The sequence below is a fragment of the Hetaerina americana genome, unplaced genomic scaffold (genome assembly GCF_022747635.1).
Source record: "Hetaerina americana unplaced genomic scaffold, ioHetAmer1.1.p SCAF_63, whole genome shotgun sequence".
In the NCBI taxonomy this organism is placed as follows: Eukaryota; Metazoa; Arthropoda; class Insecta; order Odonata; family Calopterygidae; genus Hetaerina; species Hetaerina americana.
The window spans coordinates 1,840,070-1,862,281 of NW_027287239.1; the positions used below are offsets into that span (position 1 = coordinate 1,840,070).

At 40.4% G+C, this 22,212-nt stretch overlaps 1 protein-coding gene across 1 annotated transcript in view; it reads right to left on the reverse strand.

Moving 5' to 3' along the window:
- Positions 1–21,011, reverse strand: part of LOC139695751 (CLIP domain-containing serine protease HP8-like) — a 37,101-nt gene extending 16,090 nt beyond the window's left edge. The window contains exons 1-3 of the mRNA XM_071594525.1: positions 20,808–21,011; positions 5,611–5,771; positions 1,077–1,362 (exon numbers count right to left, since the gene is read on the reverse strand). Of these exons, the coding sequence (XP_071450626.1) occupies positions 1,077–1,362; positions 5,611–5,771; positions 20,808–20,886 (526 nt within the window). The 5' untranslated portion in view covers positions 20,887–21,011. The remainder of the gene's footprint in view (positions 1–1,076; positions 1,363–5,610; positions 5,772–20,807) is intronic.
- Positions 21,012–22,212: the final 1,201 nt, after the last annotated feature.

Here is a 22,212-nt window from a genome sequence, read left to right on the forward strand (position 1 = left end):
CATATCAGCGAAAATCTAATTATTAAATTAAGCATTATAATAACAGTTGTAGTTCACATCAGGTACGAGGGATGGGCCGGGATGACTAATCCTCCGCTGCGTAAACTTTAAGAAAACTGATGACTTTTATACAGAGGACGCGGTATCCCCAAATTTCAACCATTAAATTTTGCCGAGAAGAGGGTGAGCGTAGATTGGAAGTTTTTGAGACGTAAGTATGCAGGCGTAAGACGACATGCATATTAGTGCAGTTCAGATGGCAGAAGTTGGCGGAAGACGAAATGAAATTTAGGATAAAATTCAAACGCAACAAAAGTTGCCGAAGGGAATATATATCGGTTGATTGAATATTAAATTTTGGTGAAGTAGAGAGAAATTTAATTACTTTGTAATAAGAAAGGAAGCGGGTTGGAATTGCGTGTGAAGTTTAGGATGATGGAAGCTTTCACTAGCTGTAGAAGCGAAATATTAAGGAGGGAACACTATGAACGATGTTAGAAACGTTTCGTCATTCCTACATAATATGCGCTTGCCGTCATGTTCCGTCAAATCTCCAGCTCCCCACAGTGGACTAGCTGCAAAAATTCCTTCCTTTCGTCTCCAACCCTATTTAAAATGCAGTGAAACGTCCAACTGGGATCATATTCGGGGGCTTAACGGTTCTCCACTATTTAGAGGTACCTTCCCCAAATGTTCCTTGGCCTTGATAATAAAAGACATTATACGCACAAATATCGGTCTCTTTAATGCTAATTCTATTATTTAATGCATACCGTTACCTTCTAAGAATAATAACATTTTAATGGGTAGCATAATAACTGAATCAACTCTTGGAGATATTTCCTCAAGAAACCATACGCCGAGCTATCTTGAAAGAATTAGCGATTTCTTTAAGGCTGTCCATTAGGAAAGGTATATTCCCTTGAAGAAGAGTTTTAATAGTGCAGAGGAATACCAGGATCTGTTTTTTAAAATGCTCACTAATCCAGGATTCCATGAACTTGCATAGCATGCCGTCGAGGAATGTCAAAGTTGTTGGGAGGTGTCCGCGTTAAGGAAGGTTTCGCTGTACTCACGCGTCTGGTACTCCAGGAGCGCGAGCCAGGGGTATTCCTTGAGGTGGGCCTCTTCGCCGCCGAATATACGGTCGTTCACGTCCGCACCGCACGTGTCCGTCCTCAGGTACCTCCAGTTGGGGTGGTTGGCCACATTCGAGTTAGAGGTCACCGATCCGCTCCCAGTCGGAGTGGCCGGGGTGCTGACGGGGCGATTACCGACGCCGAAGAGGTCATTGGCGTTTGGCTTTACGCCGCCGGTTTGCGCAGACCCGGAGTTCGGGCAGCACACATACGGACGGTTACGCTGGAAAACAGAAAAGTATATATCACAGAGTGTCAAGAGGAAATATCCCATATTATCTACAGCCGATCAACCTCGTGAGCCGTTACGTGGACTGGGTGAATGAGCGGTTATTAAATGTTATAAAAGCGATCGATGGAATGAAATAGAAAGGCAAGGGATCTTGGGAACGAGATCTTGAGTGGTCAGTGGAAATGGAAGTGTTATGTGAAACAAAGGTGTATACTGTCACTGTAGCTGATCATTGGCTTTAAGTATTTGAGATGGACGCATAGATAAGGTATGTTTTTTGAGTGAATATGTTAACATAACCATTCTTCTAAATGCCGACGATTCTTTAATGCCAGCTCACGAACCGCAAGATTTGGAAAGGACCCTGGATTGCTTCAGTGATCTAACAGAGAGAACGAATTCCAGGGTGAAAGAGACGAAAACGAAGCATTGTGATTGATAAGGAAGTTGGATGAAAGATTTCCAAATGTACGAGGTGTGTTCAGAAAATAACGGTAATTGTTAAATTTCGCGGGTTTGGAGAGTCCGATTGTCAAATTTTATTTTGTTATGTTGATATACATGCCCTTAAAGTATGATAACATTTTCAGCTGTATTCATTGTTTTTACTTTGTCCGGTGGCCGCCGCCTCTGAGGTTAGGCGTATTTTTATGAGCTCGGAGATTTTCGTTTGTTAAAAAAAATGGATCAAAGAATTTGTATTAAAATTTTGCGTAAAAAATAAAATAAAGTGTTTTGAATGTCAACAAAGGCTTACGGTGAGTCTGCTATTAATAAAACATGAGTTTACGAGTGGTATAAGCGTTTTCCACAGGTGACGACGTTGAAGATGACGAACGCCCCAGACACATCAACAACAACCGATGAAAACTTAGATAAATTGTAAGAAATGGTTGTGAATGATCGCCGAATTATAATCGGAGAAGTCGCTGATTATTTGGGCATGTGGAATAGGCTCATAATATGAAATATTTTCGAATGTTTTTGATATGAAACGCCTGACAGCAAAATTTGTTCCAAAATTGTTGAAATTTGAATAAAGACAGCGGAAGCGAATGAAAGTTGCTCAGGAGTCACTAAATGAAGTCAACGACGATGCAGAATCACTGAAACGTGTTATAACAGGTGACGAAACATGGGTTTACGGATATGACGTCGAAACTTAGGATTGATACAAATATTTTGATCCATTTCTTTTATCAAACGAAAATCCGAGCTCATAGAAACACGTCTATCCTTAGAGCGGCGGCTGCCACCGAACAAAGTATAAACAATGAACACAGATGAAAATTTTATCACACTTTACGGGCATGTATACCAACATAATAGAAAATATTGACAGTCGGACTTTCCAATCCCGCGAAATTTAAAAATTCCCGTTATTTTCTGAACACACGTCGTATATCAACCTTGGAAGAATGTTTGTGAAATGTGGATTATGAGATGAGAAGGCATGCTTACATCAGTAGCGTCTAGTCTTTTGTATTATATGGAGTATATGAAATGCTGAATGGCTGTCTAAGTTTGCAAAAATAAACGTTTAAAGAATTTTACCCCACCTTAATGGAATTTATATTCGGGTATGCCAGAATAAGCATAAAAATCGAATAAATGCATTGGATATATGTATTTTTGTAGTATTTGGAGGCCATAATACGGGAGATAAGATGAGAAATGAATAGGTCATTGCATGATATCTCCTGTACTAGATTGGTCATGTGGAGAGCATGGATGACATATGTATGAATTAACAGCGAGATATGTGATAGAAAGAAATAGCCTCAGATGTAGCTGTCTAGAGATATTATATGATAGGAAAGGTTGGAGAATAACCTGAAGACAAGGTCCCTTAATCTTCAAATACCAGACGTATCAGGAACTTGAAGATGTTGTTTTACAATTAAACATGGTCTCAAACAATGAAGTAATATGTAGAAATGTTGGCGCTTCATCAAACTTTCCCATTATTCCGGAACGCGAGAAGCGGCAAGAGAGGAAAGGCAACGAACGGCATCACTCATGTCGTCATCGAGCGAAGTTCTTGCCGAAAAGGAATGTGAAGACCTTATACTAGATTGTTCAGATCCATCTTAACATAGATAGCAACTAGGGATACGCCGCAAGTATTTCTGATCCTTGGGGGAAACCTTTAATAAAATCATTGGGTGAAAGGCAGAGAGAATCCGGCAGATTTGTCAAAAACTGTAACGATGATAGAAGACGAGTGTGATAGACCTTCAGGAAGAATTGAGCTGGGAGCCGCTTGAGATGCGAAGAGAACAAGCGAGAATTTAGACTTTTAGAAGGGCTCCGAACAGCCACGTTTATTAGTTCCTTGTGTCTGTTTATGTTTAAGCAAGTTTACCATGAGTACAAGCATACGTCTGTGTGGGCGTGAGTTTGCACGTTTTTATTCGTTATTAATGTATTTGCACTGTATTTTTTGGGCCGAGTCCTAGCTCCCCCCGCCACACGCCCTTGCGGTGGATTGTGCGGTATTGTGTATATTAAAGGGAAGTTTGAGGGGAAGGATTAGACTGAGAAGTCATGCATCAATGTGGTCGAAAATACTCTCCAGGCGAGAAACATTGAAACCATCAGGCGAAGAAGGACGTATGAAAAATGCGTAAATGTGACAATGGCAAAATAAGTACGGAAGGATATGGTAATAAAAAATTAACAAATGGAATAGGATACCACCTAGAACTTCAAATTATGCTTTTATTTTCATACTCCGAAAGGGAATGACTGGAAGGGCAGATATTGACAATATTGATGATACAAACAATTGTTGATTGGAACACTTTACCTGCAAAACTATTCGAGCCCTTTTCTAACAGGGTAAATACTTTAAAGAAAAGACGTAAACAATTTATATAATAATTTGATTGAGGTGTTGTGTAAAATTGTATGTAAAAGCTTAATTTTTGATTTTTTTTTCTTTTTAATTGGGAAACTGATGTTGATGAGATGGGGATTTCCTTTTTTTGTGTTAGAGATTGGTGTCTGGAAGTTTCCTTTGAGTTTATTTTTTTACTGACTGATTTTGTTTATACCTTTTGTGATATTGATTCATGTCATGTGAGGTAATGTTATTTTTTTCCATGGCAAGCTTGATCATAATACTTGGGACTTCTGTGCCACCTGACATTGTTTATCTTCGCATGTAAGTTTTTAATAATAATAATTACAATAAATGAAAAAGAAACACTTTGTTCCAATCCACCACTTTATTACAGGTACGACTAGTTTCGACGCTACGGCGTCATCCTCAGGTACAAAGTTTAAAGTCATAATCATTGTATATATACCCTCTTCTGGAAAGGGTGGGGGGTTCCTACCCTCTCCCACATTCTTTCGTACCAACCCCCGTACTCCCCTCCCCGCCCCCTCTTCCCACAACTCCCTCACCCTTTCCAGAAGAGGGTATATATACAATGATTGTGACTTTAAACTTTGTACCTGAGGATGACGCCGTAGCGTCGAAACTAGTCGTACCTGTAATAAAGTGGTGGATTGGAACAAAGTGTTTCTTTTTCATTTATTAAAATGAACTTCCACAAAGTTGAGGCCGAAACTATTGAAATAATAATTACATGTTGCATCACCACCTCTCCTGTGATTAATGACTAATTTAAATATAAAGTATTCATCATACGGCAATGAAAAATACGAAAAATATTTACGTATTTATCCAATGTGGAAATTGCAAAGAAATTATTTGTTCAACGCGATTAAAGGTGAAGCAGCAGTTATTTCTTATCTCAATGGTGACAAAAGTAAATATTCACCAATTAAGGTATTTGTCAGTCTTCCTGAAAATGGACATAATATTGGTCATACACCTGATATCCTTTCACGATGGATTTACGACGAGCAAGCGCTTAGATTCTTAGATTGATTATGCCGCGGAAAAGTAAAAAAATTAAAGCGTGATGTCAAATGATGAAGGTGTGTGACCAGTTACCCGACGCGTTAGAAGTAACGGTTGAATAATACATAGATGGGTCGCTTGGAACATGATATCCATCAATTCCTTCATACTTTTAAGCAAAATAAAGTACATTGTGTATTGCTCTCATTTTTACTATTTGATTCTACGAATTTTCAGTATTTTGAAACAATATTTTTATTGGTTTGCCCCTAAAGAACGGCCTTTGTTCCACCAAAAAGCCTTGGGCTGGGAGAATGGGCGATCATAAATCAGGAGGTTTATGAAATAGAATCCCAAAGTTTTACCTGGAATCCGCACTGCGATTGCCGGAGGAAGTTCACGGTCTGCGTGGAGAGCGGTCTCTGGCTGAGCAGCGGACGTAGAGCTTCGCAGGTATCCACGGAGATACATCGGCCGTCTTGGCGGTTCGGAGTCCGGCAGTTGCCGCCAAGTTGACGGGAATTTTCTAGTTCACGATGAGAAACCATAAAAAACATCAAAAAAAGAATTGTTATTATGTTACTTTCTAGCAAACAAAAGTACGCGAACATATAAGAGGCACAAAACTTGGCGAAATAATTTTGGAACATACAAAAAAAAACATTCGATTGTTACCTCTGGCACTCTATGGTTCCAAATACGCATCTAGCGGGGAAAAAATATTATTAATTCAAATAATGTTTTTTTTATAAAAAATTGGATTGCCAAATTAGTGAAATAGGGACAAAATTATGTCAACGAAAATGTTTATCATGATAGTCACCTGTTTTAGCAAAACAATTTTTTTTGAGTCCTCTTCATCTCGGGAAATTTCAATTGAATTTTCACATCGCGAAAGCATTAATAAAGGATTCATCAATTCTAACCTTACCTGCATTCACCTTAAATTTATATGAATTTTACAGTACACATAACAAAAAGACAAATAATAAATGGTGCTTAATGTCAATATAAAATGAACGTGCCTACGGTCTTGAAGCAATGACTACGAGATAGCCGAGACCGTAAACTTGATTGGCATTAGGTTGTAAATGGGGTGGGGGAATAAAACAAGTAAGTTACGAGTAAGGGGTAGGATAGGGAGCACACACAATGGGTCACTTGGGTGTGTTTAAGAGACAGTGACCCGCGTATACCCGAATCACCAAACAAAAAGGAATAATAAATAATAAAAAATTAGAATAAACTTACAACCACTCGATCACTAGGTTGTGTTAAGGAATAACAGTCACTCTCGTGAATCGCATTCACACACAAACCCTCAAGGTTTGCAAGGATCTCTCCTATGCCAGTGGCCGGTCAATCACAAAAATGAGTGGACCATTAAAAAACAGATATAACAAAATAGGACGGACTTACGTAAACAAGCAATCACTCGGGTGTGTTAGGCCTTTGTGAATCGCATTTACACACACACTCAGGGTTTGCAAGGATCTCTCCTACGGCAGTGACCCGCCAATCACACAGATGAATACAAAATAATAAAACCCACGCACGCTTTCGCTCATCCACTGAATCACTCCGGTGTGTTTTGTCCGAAAACAGCGACCTTTGCAATTCACAAGAACTCACTCTTTCAGGGTTCACCAGGGTTCCTCCTAAGCCAGGGACCCGGCAATCGCATAGAAATAACAAACGAAATATAAAGGACATACGTAGACACGCAATCACTCGTGTGTATCAGACCTTTGTGAAACGCACACACTCACTCTTTCAGGGTTTGCAAGGATTCCTCCTATGCCAGGGACCGTCAATCACGCAAACAAAAAATAAGGAAATAAGTATCGGGGATAGGTAAGTGCCAAAAGAAAACCTGACACCAGGTGTTTCGCCTGCCAAGCAGCCCTCTTCAGAGAAGAATGAAGAGGTGCTTAATTAAAATAATTCAACAATACGTAATATACGAGGGCGGTTCAATAATTCCCCGTGTTAGAAATGAAGAAACCATTTTTTCAAAAACATTTTTTTTATTTTTTAACATCGTCACCTTTTAGAAAGATACACTTCTCCCAATGTTCCGGCCATTTTTTTAACCCCTCCAAAAATAGGATTTGTCGAACTCTCCAAAATACGCCTCTGTCTCGGTGGTGACTTCCTCGCTTGAGCTAAATTTTTTTTCCGCGAGTCATTTCTTTGTGTTAGGGAATAAGAAAAAGTCACCGGGAGCCAGATCGTGTGAATACGGGGGGTGCGGCAGCAATTCACAACGTAGTTCATGCAAGTTGGTGGCGACAACTCCGGAGGAATGTACTTTTGCGTTATCGTGGTGAAACAGCACCTTCTCTTTCGCCAAATGCGGCCGTATCTCCTTCAATTTTTTGTCATAGCGGTCCATCAACTCACTGTAGTATTTCCCAGTGATCGTTCTTCCTTTTTCTAAAAACTCCATGAGGATGACGCCATTTGCATCCCAAAAACCGTCGCCATGACCTTTCCGGCCGATCGGACCTTAGTTACTGGTGTGTAATGATGAGTCCAGGTTTCATCAATAATTATAACTCGACGCAAAAACACCTTCGGATCTCGCTGCAAACACGATCTTGCTGCAAACATTCCTTCGAAGTTGACAGCCGGATCGGCCTGTTGTCCACCGTGAGCAATCGCGGCACCCATCGGGCCGACAATTTTTTCATCGCCAACTTATCATGTAAAATATTATTTGCCGTTCCGGTCGACACACCCACGGCCTCTGCGACTTCGCGCACTTTCGTTCGTCGATCAGCGAGAATCATGGCGTGAACTTTTTGAATGATATCCTCGGTAACCTCGAATGCCAGGCGTCCTGGTCGCTCCTCATTAAAAACAGATGTTCGCCCACGTTTAAATTTGTTGAACCAATATCTAACTGTGGTCATAATTGGCAAAGTGTCCCCATAAACACCATCCAACTTTGCTTTTATCTCCTCCCATTTCTTCCCATCCAAAAACAAAAAGCGAATTACCGAACGATACTGCTCTTTTTCCATCTTAGTGAAAATCACGAAACACGTCTTACTCGAATGGCTGCCAAATCCAAACTAACCTTTAAATCAATCTGAAATATGTTTCACCTTCGTTTGATAGATGGCAGCACACGATGATAACATAAACTTCCCTCAGGAACGCTCTTTGTTGTCATACACGGGTACTTATTGAACCACCCTTGTACTGAGCTTGAGGAGAGGGCGTAATTTCCCCACCGGGGGGGGGGGGCAATAGTTTGCCCTTTGCCTCTCGTGGTTACTTAGGAAGATCTGCTACTCGCTAAATACTCACTCTTGTATGAAGTTGGGAAATAATTTCGACGGTAATCGAGCCTGGTCCTCAGATCAATATCCGATCGCTCTAACCACTAGGCTACCATCCCTCCGTATACTATTCTTATCACTGTAAATTTACAACTCTTAAATGATTTTTTATACTTCGCGAGTATCGTCATCATTTAGCAAGTACTCGATGTAATTCCGAACTCTAAGGGTATGAATAAACGATAAACTAAACCTCAATTTTTCCGCTAAGTGATGAGAGAAAGTGATAAATAAAATATCATCACACGCATTAGAATCGTATTCATCCACGAATGAGTGAATCTTGTGGAGGAACAAATGGCCAACCATCCTCCCGCGGCCCCCATGCTAAAGGTTATCGGGCAAGCCGCGAGGGGCTATCTCGTGCCCTACAAAAACCACGGCAACGTTTCGTTGCTTTCTGCCGATTCCAATAAAAACATGAACGATGAGCAGCGAAGAAGACAGCTGGTCTTCAACTCTTATGCCTCGTCAAACAATTGAATGGAGACACCCGCACCTCCACCAGCAGATTTCATACTGAACACCAATTACTGTTCATAAGACATAAATGGTGTTTCTCCAGTTGTTTAGCGGTCATTCTTCATAATCAATTAATCCATAGTCCACTGTCTACCTCACAATTTAAAACCACAATGTAAATTGGGCAAAAGAAATTAGATTAAGCCCAAAGAAAATCCGCCAGATTCATTAAAAGTTGTTTTAATAATAAAACATGTGTGGCAGGTCTTTTGGGGGATTTAGGCTGGGAGCCACTTGAAATACGAAGAGAAAAAGTGAGATTTAGACTTTTAGAAAAGTTCAGAACAAACGAGTTTAACGATGACACTAAAGGAATTATTATAGTTACCACACACACTACTTATATTGATCAGACCACAAAGAGAAAATAAGCGAGATAGATTCCAGTACAGATAGACACAAATACTCATTATTTCCCCGAACAATCAGAAATGATAACAGTAAGTAACTGAAGTGATTTTAGAAATATTAAAAACATTTAATTTACAAGTCGGAGCAAAATTAAAATTGCAAAGATAACACGTATATTTGTAGGTGCATGTGTAAGTTAGTTGGTAGTTTGAGTGTTTACATGTGTGTAGATTGTAAGGGGTTTTGCATGAAAGCATACCATGTTTTGTTTGTGGATTCTGTAAATTTGTGACTTTTGCATGCAGTTTTTTTCTTAATTACGGGTGATGCCCCTAATACCCCCCGCTATTCGCCATTGCGGTGGCTTGCGGGGTATTAAGTATATGTAGATGTAAATTCACAGTGTAAAACAGGCATATTTAGGCCAATGCATATATACTTCATGGTATGAAACACTGTTTAAGCAGTTGGTCGATAACTAGAAATGGACAAAGCACAGACAATGATTACACAATTAGAAGGTACTCCATTCAATATCCTAAACATCTATGATCGGAAAATCCTTTGAAATTGAGAATGGGAGATATTGGATAAAATTTGTAAAAGAAGAAAAAGTATCCTAAACTAATATCTAAATTAAATATAACAAAATCCTGCATCGATAGTTCGGTGGACGAGGCCATCCGAGTGAAGGAGGATAATAGTGTTAAAATGGAACCGATAAATCAACCGTCATTAAGTATGGGCTGTTATCAATTTAATAGTAGGGTGAATATTAATACTTCCCATATTGCATCCTTAATACCAAAGCAAAACTGATACACTAACAAAATAATGGCAGAGGAATGATATCGGCCAAAAATATGTTAGATATGAATTCTGATGAGCATAAGAGTCATTGGTATGTTATCATTTAGTATTTGGTATAAATATAATCATTTTGCTAAGATACTGCAATGATTAAAATAAAAATTAATGTAAAACCAGTTTAGAAAATACAACCTGCCCTATTGGACTTCGGTGGGCGGAATATTTTGTCAGCCTTTAGTTTTGCTGAAATAATTGCATATTTCCAAAGTTTTCAGGTTATGCAGACTTGTAAGTGGTAAATCCGTTAAATGAAAGAATATTATTATTTTTTCGTTGATAAAATCTGCCTGTCTGACCTGTTTATAGTGTATCCATTGATAAAAAGATAGTGAATTAATAAATCACAACAAAACACACAAAAATAAGAATCAGTAATTTAATATAGTGCAGATTCCCTTTGCATAAACGTTAACTGTATAAAATCCTTAGTATGTAAAAGGTCTGTCCAATTAATACGCGGACTGAGGCCATAAAAGCTTTATTTAGCCTTGATCGATTTTGTCCCCTCCACAGTACTCTCCATTCGTTGCTATGCACTTATTCCATCTTCTTTTCCACTGTTTAAAGCACCCTTGGAAGTCCTCGGCAGTTAGGCTATTTAGTTTTCTCGTCATGTCTTGCCTTATTGTGTCCACATCTTCCCAGTGATGTCCCCTCATCACATTTTTGCATTTTGTGAATAGGGCAAAGTCGCAAGGGGCGAGTTCTGGCGAATGAGGAGGATGATCTAAGATCAAGGTGGTTGAAGTTTTGGCACGAAACTGGCGAGCAATCAATGCTGAATGTGCGGGTGCATTGTTATGGTAAAGGATCCATCCATCATGTTCGGTTAAAATAGTGTGCACTGTTGATTTTCCTAAATTCAGTTCTTCGGCTGTTATTCGGACAGATTTTCGATGATCGCTAAGGAAAAGGGACCGCACACGATCAATGTTATCGTCAACACATGTGATTGAAGGTCGCCCCAGCCTTGCATCATCCGTGGCTTCTTGTCGGCCATCTTTAAAACGCTTAATTCACTTGAAAACGGATATCTTCTTCAGAGCTTTATCACCGTAAACAGCTGTCAACATTTCAGTAATTTCTTGATAACTTTTACCGCACTTCACCTAAAACTTGAGGCTGATTCGTTGCTCCGTGATTTCGTCAATTGCTATTTCACACAAATAGTAAAAACAAGGACAATGGAAACTAACATAACTGGCACCATACGCACAGCTCGACGATCCGCCAAACACAGACGGCTCATTAGATATCGGGCAACTAGCACCGCTGGTGGGTGAGGCTATAGCCCGTGTCATGGCCGCCAGATTGAACCAGTTCGTGTTATCAATGTACGTAGTACGTATACGATCGGTTTTCTAAATAAAATTAACAAAAGTAATTCAAGAGAAATTAAAGAGAGCATTCTCTGGTCTTCAACGAGTGCCTGGCTATTTGTTATGCGACAGATCTAAAATGGTCGAACACTGAAGCCATATAAGTTTTTCGAAACATCGAACACGTGTTCAAAGAGGTAATTTAGACATAGTATATAATCCTATGGCGTCACGGTAACACCTGAAGTAAGCCGTACGCTGATTGCTCTTGGATAGCATTATCACACTCTTTTTTTGTGTTCTCAGAATAATTTGTATCCATAAAACTCTCACGAGGAACGTGGAGTGAAAATTTATCAACAACTATTTCGAAGATTTTACGAGCGCTAGGTGGTGCTCCAATTGAGTTGGACAATTTATACGAGCATGTGAAAGTGATTCAATAAAACACAACTCGAATGCAAGGTAAAAATTTAATTATATATTTCTTAAGACATCAATATATATATATTACCTAGTCTTAGTTGTTCGTCATTAAATCTATAAATCAATCCAACACCTGCAATTTGTCGAATATAAATTTCGCTTGTTTGAAAAAAAATTTCTCCTCTCCTTATTTCTTCCTATCCTGACTAAACACTTTCGCCATTCTCAGGAAAATTAGTATCAGCTCCTGTTGGACCTACTCGTATATATTTGCTCTCTGCCCGCAAATTATTCACTCTCATTTAATATTGCTATTTTATGGACAATATTTAGACGAGGGTAGGCTGAAAAGTAATGCACGCATGCTTGTAGAGCGCGAACAAAAACAAATAGCAAGATCGAGCGGAAAGTACAATTAAGTACAATTCTTACGTTTAAAAATCATATCTTTTTATTTTTCAACATAGTCACCGCTGAGGCTAACAGATTTCTCCCAACATATAGCAAGTTTTTTTATTCCGTCACTGAAAAACTCTTCCGACTTTTTTCGGATCCAGGACTTGACAGATGCCTTCGTCTCATCATCCGAGGTGTAACGATTACCCTTGAGGTGTCTCTTGATTTGAGGAAAAATATAAAAATCGCAAGGCGCAAGATCGGGGGAATAAGGAGGTTGTGGAATCGATTCAAATTTCAGCTTTCCAGGAGTCTCTCCTGTTACGCAAGAGGTGTGTGGACGAGCGTTGTCATGTTGCAAGATTATTGGCGCCAGGCTGCCTTTAGCACGACAAACTCGACCAATATAGTTTGCGATGCGCTTTTGAGTGATTTGCTGGTCATTTTAAATCAAATGTTCGACGAGTTTAAGATGGCTATCGTCTGTGGCAGTGATCGGACGTCCGCTGCATGCTTCATCAACAATTATGGCTTTTCCAGGCTCGCAACCGCGAAATTTTACTACCCATCGATTTACAGCAAACCTATCAACAGCATCGTCACCGCAAACACCTTTTAACGACGATGAATCTCAGTGGGAGTCATTTTTTAAGTCACGCTGCTTAACTCGCGTTGACATTGCCCTAGAACACGTCTCCACACACCCGCTTCTCAAAATGCTCTGGATGAATGTCAGGACCTCAAACCTGCGCATGCGTGTTGAGGGGAAATGTTACCTCCACATGCCACCAGGAGTGCTTCTGAAGGTCATTTTGTTTCTGGTCTACAAGCATGTGTGCATTAGTTTTCAGCCTAACCTCGTAGATTACGGTTTTTATAAATGGCACGTTTTAGTAAAATCTTCGGTAAATTTGTGGCCCACTATAGTCAACGCATTTATTTTAAGGCAAATTTTTGCAAAACCGTCACAATTAAAAATTACTCGCGGCCGAGGTTTTGATGATTGATCATTACAATTGGGGTCATGAGGAAGACGATCAGTCGTCGCAACCCGGTTCGTGCGCAATTCGAATGAATACGTAATGATCGCCGCTTATGGTTCATGTTTATGAAATGTGTTACCTTTTGCATTTATTGTGAAGAAACAGAAAAATAGAGAACATGACTAAAAACCTAAGTAGATTATATAAAATAACAAAAGTAAATTTCCCCGAGGATAAACATGAGAATGGCATGTTCCTCGGGTGAATTAGGTCAAAATACTTCATCAAAGCTAGATTTCAGTGTTGACAAGAGTTTATACTTTGATGGCTACAGTTTCACATATATATATATATATATATATATATATATATATATATATATATATATATATATATAGGTTCCACGGCAGTAATAAACCCTGGAGATTAATTATGAACGCTATTATTCCACTTTGAAATAAATAATGGTGCAGTAGATACTAACTGCAAGTCTATGATTTGTGCATCAGACAATTTTCTGAAAGCTGTAATTTTTTGAATACGCATAAATGTATTTTTCTTCATTAACGGCTGTCATTTACTAGTAGTCGTTGGCTCATTACTCCACGCAGGTTACTAAAAACATTAAATTAAAATAAATTTGTTTCCTTGCCTAATGCTGCCACCGAAGAGCGACAGCGCTACCGTTTAATATTGTAATGAAGTACCGAGATGTTGTCTGTACCTGCCCATGGAACTACCATGCCGCTATTATTTAAAATAATGTATCGGGCATATTAAACATTAAATTTAACATTTTAACTACGTTGATGATATTCTATAGATTAATATAACTGCGGCACCAACAACGTCGTATCACTGTACACAATCATCGCACAAAACATCACGGAAAAAATGGAAAAAACTTAATTAATCACTAATTACCTCGGTGATCGGCAACCTAACGCCCCCAAGGGAGAATGGGGTTTAATATGCACATATAGAGTCTCGCTAATATTTGCCTTCCTTACACCGTGCCGCATAAACGTGAAGCAGAAGGTGTCGACCATAATTTATTGTTTAAATTCGGATGAAGATAAGCTCGTGAAGACGAAGCTCATAAATCGAACATCTGACTACAGTTAGTTTATTTAGCTACTTTTTTGGGGTAATCATTCTGGTCTTTAATTTTCCGATAAATTATAAGAGTGCCTACGCTATTCCGGCTAATAACTCCTATTTTACAATGTATCCGAGGAATGGCATGCCCAGCGGTTAATCCTGTCAACTCTTATTAACCATCGAATATTCCTTAGGCTAATATACCACCGGTATTTTAACCTAAGGTATATGCAATGCTAAAATGCTATGCAATATCATAGCAATTTAGCAAAATGTAAAATATCTTATTAAAACAGCAGTGAAATATTTAATAATTATTATTATAATTACACTCTATAAAATACATTTTTCGAAGTCCGGTACCGATATTGGCCGCCAGGTCCGAAATTTGCCGGCCGGCCAAAAGCCAAGGCCGGGTTTTCAATCACACTTCGGGTGTTTTGTACTAATCCCATTATTAGTTAGTTAGGTGCTTTGTTTGGGTGGTTAAATGTAACCTAAGTGACAGCAAAATACCAACAACTACTTCATGCAATGCACGGGCATGGGGGGCGTTTCGTTCATCCCCGTCCACGTGATAATCGGCACGGTGTGTCGCCGACGGCGCAACCACAGCAGTCGTGCACGGAACGGGAAGAGATGCGGTCGCGTGCCGCGCATGAAATATTGGGACTTAAACGACACTTCTGTCATATTACGCCATCAAAGAATTACGTGTGTCATATTCGTAGAGAGGGGATCATCGCCATTAGCAGAGAGATGACGTAAACAAAGAAATGAAACTCACAGTCACAAAAATATAATTTTGCCATTTTAAGTTAAATGAAATCAATGCAAATTATGTGAGTAAAAAATAAATAGAAAACTCTACACCTGGGAGATGGTTGAGGTAATTCCCGTAGCTATCCATAAAGGAAAAGAGAAGGTGAAAAAGCAAACGCATTAAGACCTAATTAATAACTGATATGCTTCGATCAGTTATTCATTATGCTCGACTTCCACCACATCACGCCTGAAACTACTCAATTTGCTATTAAGACCTTTCTACTGAATGGTGCTATCTATTCCCTCGTGAGAGATCACAGAGTGACGTCAAGGTATGTTGTATTATTCCTTTTTACGGATGGTGACCTAACACCCCCCGCCACACGCCCTTGCGGCGGCTTGCGGGGTATTATGTAGATGTAGATGTATGTTATGGATCTGTATATCTACGTAATACGCCGTAAGCCGCTGCAAGGGCGTGTGGTGTGGGGTCCTAGGTCACCATCCGTAAAACAGAACAAAATCACGTGAAAACCAAATCATGTAACCTCTACACAAATATTAGTTTGACCATGCACTCGAAAAATTTTAATCGCACGAAAGAAAGTACTTAAATTCAACATAATTTAATAACGGATACGTATATTAAAACCATGATGTAGAACTGCTAAAAAGATGTGTGTTACTAAAGAGAACAAGATCCATGAATGATATCGGCAAATTTATACACTGCCAATTCTAATATCTCCTACGTTATTGCTGTCATATCTATTTTGATCTCTAATGGTTCGAGGAAAAACGACATTTTAAATCTATCCGTTCTACTAATAAATCTCCATGAGTTTACGTTGGTAACACATTTATATGCCGGCCCCGGTGGCGGCGGGGTGACGTCCTCGCCTACTAACCCAGAGGTCGCGGGTTCAATTCCCGCCTAGGTAGATTTTCCTCCATCTAGGGCTTGGTTGTATGTGATTGTCTTCTATATAATGTGTGTAATGTAAGGGTTAGGTGGAAGAAGGGACTATAAGTCTCAACCTCGCCCAATTAATGCCATAAATAAATATACATCTACATCTACTTAATAGCAAGCCGCCGCAAGGGCGTGTGGCGGGGGGTGCTAGGACACCACCCATAATTTAGAAAAGAAAAAGAAAAAAAAACCGCATGCAAATAACGACAAAATCATATATATAAAAAAAAACATGGCATACATTCATGCATGAACACTTACACCCCACACACATGCAAACACTCAAACTACCAACTAACATACACATGCACCTGAAAGTATACGTAACATCTCTATAGTTTTTAATTTTGTTCCGACTTGTAAATTCAACGTTTTTAATATTTCTAAAGTGACTTCGGTTTCTTGCTATTATGATTACTGATTGTTCGGGGAAAGAATGAGTATTTGTACCTATCTGTCTTGGAATCTATCTCCCTTAGTTTATCTTTGTGGTCTGATCTACCTAAGTAGTGTGGGGCCATTATAATTCCTTGCATTAATGTCGGATATAAACCCTGAAATGTTCTGTGAAGTTTGAAGTTTTATTCTTTTAGTCTACTATCCATATACATATAGCATTTTCCAAAGTCAAAGCAACCCAAAATAACATCCATACGATCCGCAAAAATCAATGCGATTCCTTGAAGGGTTCAACCATTATTGTAGAGTGAACAGGGAAGATAAAAGACGTAAGAAAAAATAACTCCATTTCTCATCTATGCCATACCCTGTGATGGATACCGCATTATTCTTTAAATAATATTGTTGTATAAAAAATCCCACTCATTACGTCAATTCTCATTTATTCATATTATGTTTACTTTCTTCCAGTGAAACCATACAGTCTTCCCTTAATTGAAGAAACGTTAAAAGAGAGATTTAAATTAAAAATAAAAATCAATTAAGATATAAGTGGGTTTCGCATTAGCAATGTGAATAGAACAGCAGTGCCGAATATATATCATCGATGAGACCACGCTTGGTAATTTATTGTTATTTCATTGTTTGTGCCCCGTCCGAGAGGTGAAGGAACTAAATGAAGCGGAAAAGTTGTCCACTGAATTTGTTAAAAATTCCCACGAATAGGTAGGTGATGAGCCTCCGTTACTAAGAAACCGATCACGTAATACCAACCAACCAAAGGGAAGGGATTTCAAGATTTTAAAAAAAAGCGCATGTCACTAGTTCCTCCGTGAAAACAAGGGAATCAACCCCTGAACAACTCACCAGAGAAGCAGAGTAGCTCACCAGGATAAAAGAAAGGAATTGGGCAAGACTGTTAACATCTACATCTACGCTTGCAAAATTTGATATCGCAACAAAATCAATGTTTAATTGCTCAAGCAAGTATGTGCTCATTGTGATCTGAAATGCCTATTTTAATGGCATCACATTTATGAAAAATTTGATAAATTTTTGCTATATTCTAAGATGCATATATTAGCTGGTTTATAGTATACGTATTTGTATGCGCGTGTGTTAAAAAGGTTTTCGCGTGAATGTATACGCCACTATGGGTGTAGATTCAGAATAAATATGTTAATTTTGAATGAGGTATTATTCTCTTCTTCGGGTGGTTATCTGAACCCCCACCACCACAAGCCCATGCGGCGGCTTGCGAAATATTATGCAGATGTAGATGATGACAAAATTTCAATCAGTTGGTGAATTCCTATACTTCCATTGCAACCCGAATAAATATTCGGAATATAATTCATATTATTTGCATTGCGTAAAACTTTTGATAAATACAAAACTAATCTAGTTTAACGCTGGCACAGGAGGAATTCAAACTGATATGCAACACCATAGCGAGGAGATAAATTTACTTCCTAAGCCAAAATATATACATATGTCCCCCTCCACACGCCCTTGCGGCGGCTCGGGGGTATTATGTAGATGTATCGTATGCAGCAGATAGTTTTAAAGGCGAACGATTGGAGTTTAGAGCACTAGGAAACCAGTACATCTTACCCTGAAACCCGCCAATAGGGCTTGTGTCAGCGGGCGGTGTTAGGGCATCAGCCAAAATAAATTAGTGTAATAAGTGATTAAGTATTACACACAGCAATGCGAAGTTCCCAAAAACAAAATTGTACGGATTGCCCAAAATCGCCAATTCCTCTAAAGTTCTATAGACGGCTTGCTTAACGCTCAATGCTACATGCACTCACGGAATATTAAAGGATAAGATGTAGATTTAGAACATGAATTTTCGGAGAAATGGATATTGACGTCCATAAAGCCCCAGCCACGCCTCCGGAGTGGTGCGAAGGGTAGAGAGAAGATTTCAATGCAGCTCTCGGGAGGACGAAACTTGGAACCGGAATGTAAATTCAGATATCCCACTCGCCAAATCGGGTTAACCCAATTGAGGAGGGCAAGGCACCCGTAGCCTCGATGCGGGGAATCGGAGCCGCCCGCGCCGGGACAGGCGATATCAACGGTCAAGAAATGACTGACCGAATGAAGAATGGCTCACGTCGACCGCTTTAGTCCACACTAACGGTTTATCTACATCTTGACTATTCCCTGAAAGCCAAAAGAATAGTGGACAGGAGGTACATCCATACGAGACATGCATGGTACGTGCATGGTAGAATTCATCTAGCTCCACACAATACCCCGTAAGCCGCCGCAAGGGTGGGTGGCGGGAGTTGTTAGGTCACCACCCGTGAATCGAAGTCATGAGCCATGCACGAATGACAAGTAGATTAAAAAAACACCTGCCACGTTAGGTAATGAAAAATTAGTTTTAAAATTTGTGGAGAAGAGATCATCACCATAAGCAGAAAAATTATGCAAGCAAAGAAACAAACTTGCTATACTCAAGCGGGTAGCTTCTCTCTCGAGCCTAACCATAAATTACCAGTATTCGACCCAAAGCTGTGTTCTAAGTTGAATTGGCATGCTTTTGCAAGTTTTGCATGTGGTTTTATTGTTTTAAGGGTGATGTCGTAGCCGCTCCCCGCCACACACCCTTGTGGCGGCTTTCGGGGTATTTTGTAGATCTAGTTGAACCTCTCTGTGACCAGAAATTAGTTAAATATCACTTAGGATATTTTGCCAGTACACCTGCTTGAGAAATTCATATATATTTGTTACCACTTGAAGTACGAAGAGAACAAGCGAGATTTAAGACTTTCAGGAAGGTTCCGTTCAAACGAGTTTATGGATGGCACTAATGTAATTATAATGGCCCCACACTACTTAGGTAGATCAGACCACAAAGATAAAAAAAGGGAGATAGATTCCAGTACAGATAGATACAAATACTCATTCTTTCCCCGAACAATCAGAAATCATAATAGCAAGAAACCGAAGTCACTTTAGAAATATTAAAAACATTGAATTTACAAGTCGGAACAAAATTAAACATTGCAAAGACATCAGGTATATTTGTAGGTGCATGTGTATGTTAATTGGTAGTTTGAGTGTTTGCATGTGAGTGGGGTGTAAGTGTTCTTGCATGAATGTATCCCATGTTTTGTTTGTGGATTGTATGAATTTGTGGCTTTTGCATGCGGTTTTTTTCTTTAATTACGGGTGGTGTCCTAACACCCCCCGCCAGACGCCCTAGCGGTGGCTTGCGGAGAGATGTAGTTGTACACCCCTTGTTTTTATAACCCGTTGATTCTAAAAAACTTCTGAAGCCCAGAAAAATATCAAAGGCTGGATTGATGTGAGGATACGAGAGACATTATTCGGATTTGGAGGGATGCTTGGATAGACGACGCTATTTAAGAGCATATTAACGCTGATAATAACACGCTGCCCACGAATATCGATGACCAAAACTAATGTTGCACTTGTATTCCTTCCGAGAAAAGTTAGTTTTTGGAAGGGTTCTAAAATAATTATTAGATAAACTAAGGCGAGAGCAAATGGAAGCAAGATGATTATATTGCTAAATGGCTATTAGTCAAATCCAACCATTCAAGTTTATCGCTGACAGGGTGATATATATATTAGCCCCGCTCTAAACTGGTAGGCGAGGCCAAAATGGAAAACTGACTGCCGAATCGATACCTTGAATCATTCCTCGCATAGCAGCAGAAAAAGCATTCCGCGATAATTCAATTTTACCGAAAATAAATTTACACGGAATGTCAATGATTACTCTAAATACTACTGCCTGGTGATCTAATTCTCACTACCACGTCTAATCGTGACGACTTGTAGCGCATGATGTAAGTGTAAAGCTACAATATATTGCCACCTCTAAAAACACTGCCGCACGAAGTGAATTCACCTTATGAATCCATTCACAAGTACCACATCAGTCAGGTAGCCACACTGTCCAACTTCACTCAACCCAAACAATCCCTCCTTTCCCTTTCCTCACGACGCCAACCCAACATTTCCCCACCCCTCGCATAAAATCCTTGAATGCTTCTTTTGAATGCCTCCTCCGTCCCATTTTCACTCATACTAAAAATATACCCGACCATTTCGTCAACCATAACTCACGGGCATGTCCAGACGGCCACAGGATGAGCAGGACGGCTATGGGAAGGTAGGCGAGGATCCCACGGTTAGTTGCGAACATGGCGGTGGTGTGCTCTCGGCGGGGGTTCCAATGGCGAAGAGAAGACGAAGTGCGGCTGAGGAGAGTGCCGGCCGAAGGAGGCAAACCACGAACTGCAACTGCCCTGCGATCGAGAGGATGGGTCCTTGGAGCCCCGCCGGAGGGAGGATAGGCCGTCGAGGGAGGGAGTGGGGGGATTCGGAGGGAGGATTGGGAGGGGAGGGGGTGGAAGAAGGGACTGGGGGGATGGGAAGAATGAGGGGTGATTACGAGTTTGCGAGGAGCCGAGGGAAAACCCGTCACTTCCGACCACTCATGGTTCTTTATCTCCCCCAACGCCCCCGTCTACAGTGTTTCCCCTTCACCCCCGCCCCATCACCGCTGTCCCTAGGGGCCCGCGGAAAACGGACACGGCCGCTCGGGAAGGGAGGGCATCGAATTCTGCCCACACCGCGTGTGTACGAGTGTTCCCTGCCCTTCCACTTGCCTCCTAAGCAGGTCCTCCCCCCCCCCCGCTTCCCCCCCCCTTTCCGCACCATTCCCCGACTTCCCCTCACCCCGTCGCCGACCAACCACGCCGCAGTTCACCGGATTGCCACTCGGGCGGGAGGCTGTTCCACCCGCGGGTAAATTCATCTGCCTCTACATCATACCGGGCAAGGGCGTGTGGCGAGAGGTGCTAGGTCACCATCCGTAAAACAAAAATAAAACCGCGTTCAAAACCAACATTCAAAGGTGCAGGTACATTCAAAGGTGTATGTATTCGCATGCGTGTATTTTAAAAGGTTTTTTGCATGAATGTCGAAATATTAAGTCTTCTTCCGTCAAATTCTGTCGAAACTAATGAAAACTGTAGCACATTAAATGATAACGCCACGTGCCCTCTATTATTCTCTAAAGTGTACATCATATTTATCTTGGGAATGATAATTGAGGTGGTTTCCCGTTTCCTTCCTCAATAGTGTTTTTAACGTGACACCATCACTTACTGGCCGCCCCACTGGGGTCAGACGCCATGGCAGCCGCCTCACTGAGGAACAGACGCTGCGTGGACTACCTTTCGTCTGGCTCCTAACCTTCGACCTATCTGCTGACCCTACCAGGAGTACTTCTACATATCTACATAATACCCCGCAAGGGCGTGTGGCGGGGGTAGGGGGCAATTATCATTACTCCCCCCAGCACAGCTGTAAGGTTCATCGGAACGCACGAGTCCTTCCACCACCTCAAGGTTGTGGTCCATCCATTAGTCATTCCAAATTCGTGTCACGATTAAAGTCTACCATATCTGACATCACTTCTTTTATTGATGCTGCAATCCAATTTAATCGATATAAATAGAGTTTT